Genomic DNA, 14,622 nt, shown 5'->3' with positions numbered 1-14,622 from the left:
ATTACCTAAGAGGTTTGGAACAATATTCACCAGCAACTTTAATGATATTAATGCAATCTTTATGAGAAATGAATGCAAAACAGTTGTAGTCTATTGCAACAGGAGTATAGGCATATCCTTTCTTGTGAAGAAACATTTGTAATTCTTTTTGTAAGTATTCCCTTGTAATACACTCAGTGGCAGGAAAAGCAATAGTCTCATAAAGCTGAATAAAAAGAATAATGCTATTGACAACAATTATAAAATAAAGTGTACTGATTAATAAGAAAGAGTAGTTTTTAGTTCTTAGGCTATAAAGAACTAGTCATCCAACTAGTCTGCAAGAGGGGGACATCTGGATTAGATATAAATTTAAATTAACATCTGGATCCATAAACATTCTGAAGAGGCAAATACATTGCTTTTAGCAGCACAGAGACCAGGTAAGTCTCTACCTACCTGGTAGAGATATCTAGACCACAGAAAAGAAAGCAATAATATGGATCACCTCCCCAAGCTAATTAGCAGATAGTAATTTTGGCAGCTTTTTTTTAATCAGATCTGTTAAGATGTAACAAAGAAGATTGCTTTTTACATCTGCATTTATTGTTGACTATACACACACAAAAAAAATTACAAAACCCAATTCAGACTTCACGGTTGTGAAAGCAAATACAACATTTGTCATAAAAAACCCACCACATAAATGCAGGCTCACAGGTGAGCAGATTTATGGTGTCAGGGAGCAGGAAGGGCAGGTGACCCCAGAGCTGGACACAACAAGGCAGCAGGTAGGGCAGTGACCTCACCAAGGACACGCTCCCACAGTGCCCAAACAAACACGTAGAGCAGGGCCAGTGATGGTAAAAAAGGATCAACCAGGAGTCCAAGTTTCCAGGCAAATCTGTGGAGATGAGTAGGTCGGAGCTGAAGCTGGAAAGTCAGTGGGTCAGGATCAGCAAAGGTCAAAGGCAGGCACAGGCACACTGGTGGTACCCTTCAGGCAAAGGCCCAGGTTTGAACAGGGCTCCCAAGTGAAGGGAGAGAGGCCACCCAGGAGGCTCCTCACACCTCGCTGTCCCTCTGCTCCCTCCAGTACAGCCCCATCCCAGGCTACACGAGCAGGTCGGAGCAGAGGCAGCTCTGCACACAGGTAGCTGAGCCCCCAGGGAGCAGGGAAGGGGCTGCAAAGCTCCAAGGGGCACTTGCAGCCCTCAAATGAGCTCCCACAAACTCAGTGAGATGGACTGATTCATCTGCCCCTGAGCACCTGTTCCCTAGAGCCAGGACAGTTCAAGCACCCCCATGTCAAGAAACTTTTTGCCACCAAAGCACATAATGGTATTAGGAACCCATTTTGACATCTAGAACAAGGACACAGATCTCATTCTGGTTTTTTGGTTTTGTGGGTTTTTTTATGGTAGGAATGGAAAAGAAGAAGCAATTGGAGTCTTAGATTCCTAGAACAGAAGATGAACTTTCCTAACAAGTCTCTTTGGTCTGTAGGCACAGGAGGTAACAGCATCTCTACATGATGTTACTAAGCCATGACATACCAAGTTTGCATTTTGTCAACATGTTTTTTCAGAACACCAAGTGGAACTGGCTTCTACGCAGACTGGCACAAGCTTATCAGGAGACTGCAGGGTAACATGTGCAATCAAAACTTTTCTCAATTTCTCAGTAGTATTTCTCACTCCTCTCAAGAGAGTTATGTGACAAATCTGTGATGATTTTGCATGACAAGAGCAGAATAGTCACAAGTTCAAAACAGACTGAACAAACAGGACAGGAGGTAGCACTTTCAGTGACAGTTTTTCCCTTTCCTTTGCAGTATTTTTACCTGCCCCTAAGATGGTGGTTTAACACCCTGAGGTGTCAGGTGGTGGCCTGTGCTAGCTGCAGCAATAGGATGTCACAGAGCCTGACAGCTGCCAAGGGAGCACCATTTCCCTGACCTGAGCAGGGCTTTACAACCTAGTTATCCAGGCTGTAACATTTGTGTTTGACTTCTGTCAAGCAACTTCCCATAGGCAGCAGAGGTTTGTGCTCCCTGTTCTCTGGGGATGCTCCGTGGCCGGCGCAGCAATGGATTAGGTGGATATTAATCATGGCAATGGATTCAGTGGATATAAATCATGGCACGGCCCGGAGGCACGCGGGGCTGGTACGGGGAACCCGCACATTAGCTAATTGCCAATTTGTTAGGCAGCGGCTAGCCCGTGATGTGCAGCTTGACACACCGCGGATTTAACGATCTGGGACGAGACTGTGACGGGAAGATCCAGGGCAGGGCAGCGCTGCATTCATCACATTCATCACATCCTCCGTGAGGCAATTCTGCTGGCAGCGCCCCGTGCGAGTCCCGGGACCGAGGTACGGCGGCGCTGGGGCACGGAGGGACCGGGATGCTCCTGGGCCGGGACACGCCGGGTCCGCGATATGATGCTCCGTGTCCGGGATGCCCCGAGAGGCCGCGGCCAGGGCACGCGGACACTCCCGTTGCCGGGCAACAGCCTAGAGCACGGTCCGCGCCCGTCCTACCCTCACCCGCGGTCGGCCGCGCGCTCCCATTGGCTTCGCCAGCGAGGCGCTCGGCTCCCATTGGGCGCCCGCCGCCTCTGCCGTGTCCCCATTGGCGCGCCGCCCTCTGCCCACGCTACGTCACTTTCTCACGCCATTGCCCCCCGCCCGCCCCGCCCGCCGCGAGCCTGTTGGGAGGCGGGGCCCGGCGCGGCCGCAGCCGTGATTGGTGGGTGGGGCTGCCACTCAAGGCGCGCGCCGGGCGGCGGGCGGTGCGACTGCTTAAAGGGGCCGCGCGGTCGCTGGTGCTGTGCTGAGTGAGTGCGGAGCCACGCCGGGATCTACGCCGGTATCCACGCCGGGAGTCACACCGGGAACTGTCGCCTCCGAGGGGTGAGCGCGGCTCGGGACGCGGAGGGAGGCCCTCGGGGCCGGGGGGCTGCGGAGCCGTGTGTGGGGAAGCACGCGTGGGGCGGCGGGGCTGGGGAGCCGCAGGCAGGGCTTGGGGACGGGTCGGCACAGCTGGGAGAAGTGTTTTTAGGGGATGTGTTTGGAGTAGAGCCTGCAACGCGGCGAGGGGGGGGAGATAACAAAAGCGGGGGGGGGGGGGGAAGGAGGAAACGAAACAAAAAGAAAAGGAGAAAAGGAAAGAAAGAAAAAGGCAAACCAACAAAAAATACCCCAGAAAGGCGTGTCATGGTGTCCTAACGTCGGTGCCAGCCGGAACCCCGCGCCAGGCGCTGTCTGGAGCATCTGGGAGTATCAGAGCCCCTGGGGTGGCGTGCAGTGCCCCCTGCACGGGCAACCAGGCCTCTCCCGAAGGAGCCGCATCCTGAGACAGGCATCCCGGCCGCTGCCCACGGGGGAAGCCCCTAGCTGGGTGAGCTGCGGTGGGTGGATGATGCGGGGCTCTGCCCCCGCCTCGGGGCCACCGAGAAGCCCTCGGTGTGTCCCTCCATTTCGCCTCTCAGTGTCGCGACAGAGTCGCCCTCCCAGACCGGGAAAGGCGGGGCGAGAGTGTCCCCCAGTCTTCGCCGCCGCCTTTCGGGTAGAGGCAGCCTGGAGGTGCTCCCAGGGATGCCGCCGCCCTCCTTCCCAGTGGCGTTTGCCGCAGGGATGTGGGCATCCCGGCGCCCACCCGTGTTGCTGACGCAGCCCCGGTGTCGGATGTGCCGCCAACCCCGCGGGCGGGACAGCACGGCTCGGTCCGAGGGTCTGGCCCTGTGGTCTGGGGCTCTGCGCGGTTCGTCCGTTTCCCGGCGCCCACAGGTAGGCGAGCATCCCACGGGGGTGCCCGGAGCTGAGCGTCCCGCGGGAATGTCACCGCGATCTGGGCGGAGGAGCGGCATCTGGTGGCAGGAGCCGTGCGGGGACAAGGCAGTGATGTCACAACCCGGGGCTGCCACCAGCGCGGTCCCTCCCACCGGTTCCCCAGAGCTAAAGGCAGCACTTGAAGCAAAGAAGGCCGGGGCTTGTTTTCGAACTTTGAGTAGAATGTTCTGTTGGAATTAAAAATTTAGGCAGGAATTAAAAGAGTCAAATTATTGACATAATATGCTCAAATTCTTAAGAAAGACGATGAACGCCACTAGTTGTTGTGGGAGAACATGTTTCTGGTAACACCAGCAGTGGCTTGTCTTATGCTTTTTGTTCATTCCCAATGAAATCCTAAGGTGACACAAAACAAAGCAGGTTTCTCATTTATATCAAAGCATTTGGGGTTGTTGGTCTTTTAAAAGAAATCATACTTCTGAAAAAGTTTTAGTTTTCAGTAAAAACTGAATGATGGGGTGTTGTTTGCTGTTTGACCAGGAGGACAAAAGGCTGCTTGTTTTAAACCAAGTAAACACATTTTTTTTTTCTGTAATGACTAACTGACGTAAGATGTCAAAAGTCCCATTTCCTTCAGTGATCAGAGCACGCTCATAAAGCAGTGCTTCTCACTGCAATACATCCCAGTAGCCCAGACTGCTGCCCTGTTAGGAGTATCTGGGGAGCTTAGTATTTGGTGAGCCATGGGAATGTGATAGAAAGACCCTCCCTCTAGTTGTCTTCTGCACAAAGTTTTCTGATAAGAGAACTGCAACCAGTTAAATGCCAGTTTTGGATCTCAGAGCTCTGTAAGGAGCAAGTACAAAGCACACTGTTTTTCCTCAGCTCTCTCAACAGTAGAATTCCTCTTGGCATACTGCTTTTCCTAATAATTCATTGCCTGCTGTTCTTCTATGGCTACTGTAGGTGAAGTCCATTATGTGCTCTATGCAGGCTCTGGGGAGACCTTGCTGCAGCCTTGCAGTACTTAAAGGGAGTTTACTAAAAAAAAAAAAAAAAAGGAGGAACTTTTTGGATGGGCATGTAGTGACAGGACTAGGGGGAATGTTTTCCAGCTGAAAGAGAGTAGGTTTAGATTGGATATTAGGGAGAAATTCTTTGTGGTGAGGAACTGGAAGAGGTTGCCCAGAGAAGCTGTGGATGCCTCATCCCTAGAAGTGTTCAGGACCAGGCTGAATGGGACATTGAGCAACCTGGTCTGATGAAAGGCATCCCTGCCCTTGGCCCTAGGGCGTTGGAACTGAATGGTCTCCAAGGTCCCTTCCAACCCAAACCATTCAATTATTTTTGTATTCTTCTTAAATAAAATGAAGCCTCTGAGATTCTCTGCAGTTTCCAACTTTCAACTTTCTGGCTCTTGGAGCAGGAGTGAGCTCTGGTCTGGGCTCACCCTCAAGGTGGCAGCAGCTGGCACTGCTGAGCTGGCAGCAGCTGATATTTCCTTTTGGAAAAAATCCTTTGGAAAGATAATGAGGTATTTTGTGCCAGAAAGAGAGCTGAACTCCAGAGCCCTTTTCCCAGCAGGTATCTTGGGATCTCGCTGTGGGTGGTCTGTCTGCATTCATATGGGAGCCGAAAAGCAGCATCCTCTTCCCCAACAGTGGCTGTGCAGATTTGAGGTAAAACAGAACCAAGTTTCATACCCCGGTGCTGCTCCGTGACCCCTGGCCACGTGTATGCCTGGCTCATGGTGTTGCTGGGAGGGGATGTGACATTGCCTCTCTCTGCATGAGAGGGGATGTGACCTTGCCCCGCAGCTCCTGCGGGCCCTGGGGACCACCACGCTGCTCCCTCCCCTGGCTGAGGCTTTAGCAAATCAGCTGCTCCACTTCCAACAGCATCAACCTGCTGCTGTGCAACAACAAATCCATAATCCTGCCCAACAGCTCTTCCTGGAGGCAGGAATAATGTCTGGGAAGGGGTTGGGTTTTGGGGTTTTTTGCAGTCTGGATAATTTAAAGCAGGATATGGCACCGTTCCACCATTCAAATAGTAGCGAAGTGCCACCACTGTGGGGTAGGGTGTGGCCAGGGATTGTCCAAAAGAAAAAAACAAAACAAAACCGCAGGAAACCTCCCCAAACTGGAATTTTGGGTGCTGGTGATTTTTTTTATTATTATTTATTTATTGTTGGGGGTTGTTTTCGCCTCACGCGAGGTGGTGAAGCCAGCCGCACTACCTCGGCACTTCTCGGCCGTCCCCTCACGCCCTGAGGCGGGAGGGCGTGGCCATTCCCGGCGCACGCGCGCCTCCCGCGGCCCGCACGCGCGTTCCGCCGGGATCGGGGCGCTGGGAGCCGACCATGGGATTCCGCCCCGTGTAAGGGCCGGCAGCGGCGGTGGGAGCGGAGAGCAGGGAAAGAAGGCGGGAATGCGCCCGGGCCCCGCGCTGTACCGGGAACACGCGGCGGGAGGGACGCGGTGTGACCCCTCCGGGCCCATTCCTGGGGCTCCCGGCCGGCTCTCGGCTGGGGTATGGATAACCTTGAGGCGGCGAGGGCGGCAGTAGCGGGCACAAACGAGACGAAATTGGTGGTTTTGCTTAAAGCAATATTTGCTTTAAGGGGCGTTCTTTATTCCTTTATACAGCTCATCGTGGTTTTATGGAAGAAGCCGGGTAAGTCAGTGCAGCGGTGCCTGGAGCTCGGTAGGGAAGGGACAAGGGCTCCGTTAAGGATGGAAGGCAAGGCACAGGAGGATGGTGCCTCTCTGTGTAATAGAGGTGGGGCTGAAGAAATAGAGTGTAGTATGTGCTGGAGTGTAATATGTCCTCGGGTGTGGTGACGGGAAAGTCATGAGATTAAAACAAGGAAACTACTCGGTCTCTCAGGGAGAACCCTGTGTGTTCATCTTGTCTTAGCCTGTGAAATATTCCTCCAGGCTCGGTGTTGGGAGTTCCGGTGTTCCGGAATTCTGAAACACTAGAGTATGTTTGAGGAAAACAAACAGGAAGACCCCAAGGACTATACAAAACACCTCCCCCTACCTCGTGCTGAAAGAAACCCCAAACGTAAAACAAAAAAACCCCACTCTGAAACAATTCTGCTTTGTTACAAGTATAAACAAAACACAGTGACCTGTATCACTTTGTTTAAAACTAAAAACAATTTTGAAAAGCCCATGTCTGTTTAAAGGTAGTGATTTTCTGGTAAGGATAAGTTTTCAATTTAAGTTCTCGACTAGCAACATTAAAAAAAAATGTCAGTGTCTCTGGCTTGGTTGTTACATGCAAAATTGAGACTTTGCATATAAGCAGAAGTAAAATAATGAACATGAATTTCTCAAACACTGAACACTTACTAAGTGTGTGTTTTGCCTTAGGAAGATAATTTAGGCTTAACCTACGTCTCTTCATCTTTGGGGCTGAAATTTATATTTTCACTTGAAAGTACTTAATAAAAAACATTACAAAACTCCTAATGATGTTTACTGAATGCTCTCCCCAAAGTTTCACCAGAGGCAAAGGCATGCCTTTTGGAAATGACCTTGCAGAATACATGAAATATAACTTTTTACATAAAACTACAGAAACTGAAAGTAGATCCCTCAAAATGAATGTGAATAAATCACCTGGTTTTGTGGTTTTCTTTTTTTTTTTTCTTAAAGATCTACCACGATGCCTGGGTCTCTTCCAGTGAATGCTGAATCCTGTTGGCCCAAAGATGTGGGAATTGTGGCACTGGAAATATATTTTCCCTCTCAGTATGTTGACCAGACAGAGCTGGAGAAGTATGATGGTGTGGATGCTGGAAAGTATACCATTGGGCTAGGCCAGGCCAGGATGGGGTTCTGCTCCGACCGGGAGGATATCAACTCTCTCTGCTTGACTGTGGTCCAGAAGCTCATGGAGAGGAACAGCCTTTCCTATGATTGTATTGGGAGATTAGAAGTTGGAACGGAGACCATAATTGATAAATCAAAATCTGTGAAGACTGTCCTGATGCAGCTGTTTGAAGAATCTGGTAACACAGATGTCGAAGGAATTGACACCACCAATGCATGCTATGGAGGCACTGCTGCTCTTTTTAATGCTATTAATTGGATTGAGTCCAGTTCTTGGGATGGTAAGTTCATGGTCATTTTTTGAAAAGTTATATCATCCTTACATCAGTCTGCCCTACAATGACAGTGTTCATGTCTAACCATATGAAACCCAGAGGGTAAACTGTTTTTCTGTTCTGGTCTTTTTCTTAAATGCTGTGGGCATTTGCCACTAGGAGAACAATGACATAGCTACGAATTGCTGTTCCCATGTAAATTTTGGCAATTGCCAGAAAATAAAAACTTGGGGGAAAAAGTCAGGATTGAAGATCCCTTTAATTTTGGTGTCATCTCCTCAATAACCAAAGTCTAAAAGTTGCTGATGGATGTTAAGACAACGCCAGACGCTTGGCTGCTTCTCACGGTTTTTCCTGTGTGTTTTTCTCAGGACGCTATGCCCTCGTGGTGGCTGGAGACATCGCTGTCTATGCCTCTGGGAATGCCAGGCCGACTGGTGGGGCTGGTGCTGTTGCCATGCTGGTTGGTCCAAATGCACCCTTGATCTTTGAGAGAGGTTAGTGCTGTGGGAGGACACACACTGTTTAGGCAGATTTGTTCTGAAACCTGTTTCCCTGTTTTTTGCCTCACTGGAGTGGTGGATTAACTCCCACTAATGTCAGAAATTCTTCTGTGTCTCCTCCTGCTCTGGGCTAACTCAGCCAAGTCCTGTTATAGCATGAAGCAGGAAACAACTAGAGATGGTCCTATCTGTTTATTTCCTTGGGAATTCTCCAGTAAAATTGGCAGAGTGGACTAGAGCTGAATAACACAACATTCTGCTTCCAGGACAGTATGATGACTGTCTTTTGTTGCTCGTTTGTCATGCTCAGTCCTACTGTACTTAACAAGCAAGAGAACTGTGTGAAACCTTGCCTAAAGGGTGCTATGAAAACCTGCTTGACGGGGGGCCAAAACTGCTTGTTTCCGTATGTGTGCTGTGTTCCAGTTGACTGGGAGCAGCCGAGTAAAGCAGTTTTCAACTTTTGTCAATTTCTGCCCACCAGGGTTGCGTGGAACCCACATGCAGCATGCCTATGACTTCTACAAACCAGATATGATCTCTGAGTATCCTGTGGTGGATGGCAAACTCTCTATACAGTGCTACCTCAGTGCTTTGGATCGCTGCTATACTGTCTATCGCAACAAAATCCATGCCCAGTGGCAGAAGGGTACGTAGCCTCTCCTGATGGTACTGCAGTATCTGGCAAGTGCCGGAATGTGTAACTACACAGACAATGTATTTTCAAGTTTTAGATTCTGATCTAAAGACTATTCTGTGGGTCTCTTCATGTTTGTGTGTTCTGATGCGATTGAAATATTTGCTCTCTCTTGTAAGAAATTACTTCTGTTCTCACATGGTTAAGTTCCTGACAGTCTGTAATTACAGGCATGTGTTGGCGTAAGGGATACTATCTTGTTCAAAAGCATGCTATTACCCACCTCCACCCAGGCTTTTAAGAAATTTAGATTAATATTTAAATGTTATGTAACAATACTCTTTTTTTTTTAATCCAATATGTTTAGTAATTGCTTCACCCAAGTGGCATAGGCGTGAAGAGAGTTAAATGACAGATTATTATGTCGGAATGCTGAGTAGAGATTCTGCTAAGCTTATATCTCTTTATTCTAGAATAAGAGCAAACACTGTTAGCTGGTGCAAAAGATAGTAAGGAATTAATTTTTAAGTAGAAGCACTGTCAGTGTTTTAAATGCACCTGACAGCAGTATTTGGTGTTACTCAGTGTCTCTTGTATGCTGACATGTTACGATGACTGGTATCCTGCCAGCTCCCTGCTTTATTTTCATAGTTGAAGGGAGTACTAAACATAGGTTGTAACACAACACTTCTGCTACTTCCAGAGGGGACAGACAGACGTTTCACCTTGAATGACTTTGGATTCATGATCTTTCATTCTCCATACTGTAAACTGGTACAGAAATCCGTGGCTAGACTCTTGTTGAACGACTTTCTCAGTGACCAGAACCCAGAAACAGCGAATGGTGTTTTCAGTGGTCTGGAAGCTTTCAGGTGAGAATGGCTACTGTATTCCTTATTCACATAATCTTATTCTGTTACACATCCAAGGTGTGTTTTTACTTTTTGCTATTTTAGTAACTGTTTCTGAACTTCTTTTTTTGATTTGTTTTTAATAGGGATATAAAACTTGAAGATACATATTTTGACAGAGATGTGGAAAAAGCTTTCATGAAAGCTAGTGCAGAGCTCTTCAATCAGAAAACCAAAGCTTCATTACTCGTGTCCAATCAGAATGGAAATATGTATACCCCTTCAGTGTATGGTTGCCTTGCCTCTCTTCTAGCCCAGTAAGCATAAAATTTGGAAAAAAGTCATAGCTGTTTATGAATAAGGACATAAAAGGTTTTTGTTTTAGAAAGACTTCTGTGAAACCACTGTCTAGTAAACCTTTTCCTACAAGATTGCCTTGAGCAGAAAGACTAAAGTTAAAAAACTATTCTGCACACACATTGAGTTCAAGTGACAAGCAGACTGAAAATGTGTCAGAAGCTGATGTGAAACAGCTGCTTACTGCCTTCCACAGTAGGATCTTACTTGTGAGGCGATGTCTCTTCTCAGCCCCAACTTTTCCCCTTTCCCTCCCCCTAGAAAAATACCTGCAGTGGAAAAGAGAATCAGAATGTCTTCTTTGTCTCACTATGACCAAACTCAAATTAAATTAGCATTTAACATTTTTTTAATTATTTTTTTGCAATGACAGCCTTTTACAAAATCATTTTAAGTTTAAATTAAACCACTCTTTCTGGATCGCTTTTTCTTTATTCTGACATTACCTTCCAAGATGTGTTTGTTCATTTTAGGCTTTAGGTTGCTTAAGAATGAAAACTGTCTGCCTTCTAGATAGTCATACTCTGTGCATTTCTCAGCTCTGTTTTGCTTAGGCAGCTTTGGAACTCATCACATAACAGTATCTGAATTTGTGTTTTTAAAAGTCATCATTTATGCACATAGGTAAATGTGTATTGTAGACAATGTGATTTGCTGGCTGCTTTTCCTAAGCTAGCTGCAGTTTCTAATTATTTAAAAGTGACACCTGGGCTTAATTCTCACTTTAAAAAGCTGTTGTTTGATTTGCAGGTACTCCCCAGAGCAGCTGGCAGGACAGAGAATCAGTGTGTTCTCCTATGGCTCTGGTTTTGCTGCTACCCTGTATTCCATCAGGGTCACACAGGATGCCACTCCTGGTGAGTGACATGAGGAGGTGTTAACCACCTCCCTTGCACAGCTCACTCTCAGTGCACTATTACACAACCTACCAGCATCATAAAACCTGCAAAGCAATGCCTAAAGACATCATTGCCAAACTGAGGGTATTCTAGCTCCAGGGAATGTTTGTGTCTCCTTGAACAAATAATATTCTTCAAACTCCATTAATGTTTCGATTGGGTAATTGGGAATACTTTTAAATGACTAACAGTTGAGATTCTGTAATGCAAAGTACTTTAAATGGATTTTAAATGTTAATGTCCTGCTGTGCAGTTCTCAGCACTGGTGCTGCCTTACACGATGGTTCTGTATTGCAGGTTCTGCACTGGACAGAATAACTGCCAGCCTTTCTGATCTCAAAGCAAGACTTGACTCAAGAAAGTGTATTGCACCTGATGTCTTTGCTGAAAACATGAAGATCAGACAGGAAACACACCATTTGGGTAAGAACTTCATAAATATAAATCATTCCTACTCTTAAAGCAAAATGCTCATCACTTATTTCAGCTGACTTTAAATTATCAGAGCGTAGAATGAAGGAAATGTCCAACCCTTTCTGCTTCTGAGTAGCTTGTCTTCACTGGCCCTATGTGGCTGAACTAAAATCCAGAATTGTTTCTTTTCTGTCTTAGTGCATTCAAACTGCAAAGGCCTGTGTTGAGTAAAACTCTCACCAGGAAACAACTAACAGTCTGTTATTCCCTTTTTTACAGCCAACTATATTCCACAGTGCTCAGTAGAGGATCTCTTTGAAGGAACCTGGTACCTTGTGCGCGTGGATGAAAAGCACAGGAGAACTTACGCCCGGCGCCCACTCCTGAATGATGGACCTCTGGAGGCAAGAGTTGGAGTTGTGCACCCAGGCATTGTTCATGAGGTGAACGCTCGGCACTCTTTCAAAGTTTGATGTAAATGGTGGAACCATTTACATGTCTGTCTTAGCATGTGCATGTATGTTAAGAGGAAGTGGTTTAACGAGTTATATTAAATACTTTATTAACGTGCCTAACATACAAGCCAGAAGTAAAGAGTTGAACATGGGATTTTAAGAAAGTACATTTCATCATAAAGAGAATGAAACTGCACAAGAACAAAACAAGAACAAAACTGGCTCCTCTCACACAATCTGTTTGCATGAAGCATGACCGATTTGACTGACTTTAGGCCAAGCCGTCCAGTGTAGCATGAATGTTGTTTGAGAGTTGGACTAGCCATGAAGTATGAATGTATGTGAACTGGAAATCTGTATTTAATGTTTTTTTTCCCTTCTTCTTAGCACATCCCAAGCCCTGCTAAGAAAGTGCCAAGAATCCCTGCAACAACAGAAACCGAAGGCGTTACTGTTGCCCTTTCCAATGGGGAGCATTAAGATACCTCTGAGAGGTGGGGAAAAAAACAAGGTGTGAGGGTAGAGTGAGCAAGAGAGAAAAAGGATTGCAGTAATGCTGAAGTTTCAGTGTACACTAGTACTTCACTGGAGCATGAAAAACCTGTTTAAGCTCCTTGAAAAAAATCATCATAATACGGTGTGCTGATTTTAAAGTATTTTCAGAACACTAAAATCAGGAGTATATTGGAGATAGAGGGACTTGCTAGGTCCTCTTTGGATTCCTTAACATGTCTGAATTTTTTTAATTGCTGAGAAGTAGCTGTAGTCTATTACAAGGTCTTTGTACATAAAAAAAAAAAAAAAAAAGGAATCTTCTGCCTGCTATTTCCATGTAAAATGACTTGAAACCTACACTGTTAACTTCTACTAGTACTCAAGTGTGTGCAAACTAGTCCATGCTTTTAATGTTAGGGTTCTCAGTGCCTTGACAATAAGCAGTCAGTCTTCTGAACACTGCAATTCTCTTTCACTTTATCACCTTCCCTTTCTTCTCCCAGTCTGCCTCCCATCACCCCATCGCTTTGGGAAAGGTATAGAACCAAGTAACATCCATTGTTGGAATGGAATCTCTCTTCCCTTCAAAATTACTGGATCAAGAACAACTAGGCTGACAAGTAGTTTTCTTGGAAGAAAGTCTGTTATCCATTGGGTTAGTTACTACGTAATTTCTCCTAATATCCATATTATGTGTTTTATACCTGCATTGCAAGTCACAGCAGCCTGGGAGGAAAGAGGAAAAAGAAGGGAGGTAGTAAATTTTTTCTTCTAAAGAAATGGGATCATTGATTTGGCACCTTTCTGGATTGTTAAGTAGAAGTATCCAAGGCAGCAGAATTTTCAAAAAAAACTTCTAGACATTATGGAGCTGTTGTAATTGGCAAACAAAGGAAGAGAGTCGTCTTCATAAGTTTGTCCAGAACTCTGGCCTCTCACTAGTCTTTATATAATACATTTCCAAAAGACTATTTCTAACTTTGAATTTGGCTTTGTACCTTGAAGTCCTTCTCACTACTGTTAATACTGTAGACTAGTGTCTTTTATTTCTTTTGTTTTAGTTTGGTTTTTTTTTCAACAAGCTATCCATTTTGCCAGTAGTAGATTTATAGTGGTAATGGGGAGCCCATTCTGGTAGATTTTTAAAGCCCAGATTGGAAACGAACTACGACATGAGCCTTTTAAGCCTGTAATATATATATCTATCTATCTATATCTATATATATAGATATATATATTTAAATTGAGCTAATGTACAGATTAAGTTTTGTCGAGTTTATTTCTTTGCTAATTCTACAAAGCCACATTATCTAATATAAAGTAGCAAAAAATTATTTCTCTGTTAATCACAATTTTTTTGTGTGTGTAATGAAGTGTTTGTATTACCTGTCACTCACTAGGACTTGATAACTTGCTGTATTTGTGCGGTCAAGCCTTGATAAAATAGTTGTTTAATATAAATTGATGAATACTAATCTGTTTGTTCTGCTAAAAATGATGGAGCAATGATGCATGATGATAGTGTTTGCAAGTATTTTGGTTTAGATTGCCCTCGTGAAACTTATCTTGGCACCAGGAAAACAAACTGTCATGGAACAAAGTCCATTGCTGGCAGTGGACGAACCAAGAAGTGAGCTACTAGCAGAGACCTCCCAGGTCTGTGAGGCTGATCCTTTATTAAAATAAAGTTTGAAATATTTGAAACCTGTTGGAGTAGTGCTGACTTGTTGGGTTTTCAGGACACTTTATTTTCAACAGGAAAGAAAGAGGAAACTGGCTCTGTGAAAACCTGAAGTTGTGGGTTCACAGGCTGTGTGGATATTCTGGATCTCTCTTCTTTGTGTCATTCCCAACAAAACAAAGGGGTTACTTAGGCTGGTGTAAAACCACTCCATCAGGGCTATGTCTCAAGATAACTTAAAATGCTTTCATATGGAAACTGTTTATAGCAGAGGAATTAATCCCCACCTCATGAAATGGAATTAATCTTTATTACTGTCTTACAGAAGATGGTATTGTTTTATCCACCTCAGAAAATCTGCAAAGGGGGCTTGGTTCTTGCTTTGTACATACCTGAGCCTCACTGAGTCCAGTTTCCCAGGAGTGGCTTTTCAGACTCC

The 14,622-nt window shown here is 45.7% G+C and overlaps 1 protein-coding gene across 2 annotated transcripts; it reads left to right on the top strand.

Moving 5' to 3' along the window:
* The first annotated feature begins 2,732 nt into the window (after positions 1-2,732).
* Positions 2,733-14,210, top strand: HMGCS1 (3-hydroxy-3-methylglutaryl-CoA synthase 1). 2 transcript variants are annotated; one of them, XM_032675152.1, is made up of 11 exons: positions 2,805-2,895; positions 6,423-6,450; positions 7,440-7,897; positions 8,263-8,388; positions 8,879-9,043; positions 9,735-9,903; positions 10,029-10,199; positions 10,990-11,096; positions 11,436-11,561; positions 11,832-11,995; positions 12,395-14,210. In XM_032675152.1, the coding sequence occupies exons 2-11, from the start codon at positions 6,437-6,439 to the stop codon at positions 12,485-12,487; spliced, it is 1,593 nt and encodes a 530-aa protein (XP_032531043.1). In that variant the 5' UTR covers positions 2,805-2,895; positions 6,423-6,436; the 3' UTR covers positions 12,488-14,210. The 2 variants fall into 2 exon arrangements, with proteins under 2 accessions (XP_032531044.1, XP_032531043.1); XM_032675153.1 differs by lacking the exon at positions 6,423-6,450 and having other exon boundaries at positions 2,733-2,895.
* The last annotated feature ends 412 nt before the right edge of the window (positions 14,211-14,622 follow it).

Source organism: Chiroxiphia lanceolata, chromosome Z, assembly GCF_009829145.1.
Source record: "Chiroxiphia lanceolata isolate bChiLan1 chromosome Z, bChiLan1.pri, whole genome shotgun sequence".
NCBI classification, from domain to species: Eukaryota; Metazoa; Chordata; class Aves; order Passeriformes; family Pipridae; genus Chiroxiphia; species Chiroxiphia lanceolata.
Note: the sequence above shows the minus strand (reverse complement) of the source record. Positions and strands in the feature narration are given on the sequence as shown.

Bases quoted from the DNA above. Each gene is read 5' to 3' on its own strand.
- HMGCS1 (XM_032675152.1), top strand. The intron at 9,904-10,028 runs GTGAGAATGGCT...TGTTTTTAATAG, and splicing joins AGTGGTCTGGAAGCTTTCAG to GGATATAAAACTTGAAGATA. The intron at 11,097-11,435 runs GTGAGTGACATG...TCTGTATTGCAG, and splicing joins CACACAGGATGCCACTCCTG to GTTCTGCACTGGACAGAATA.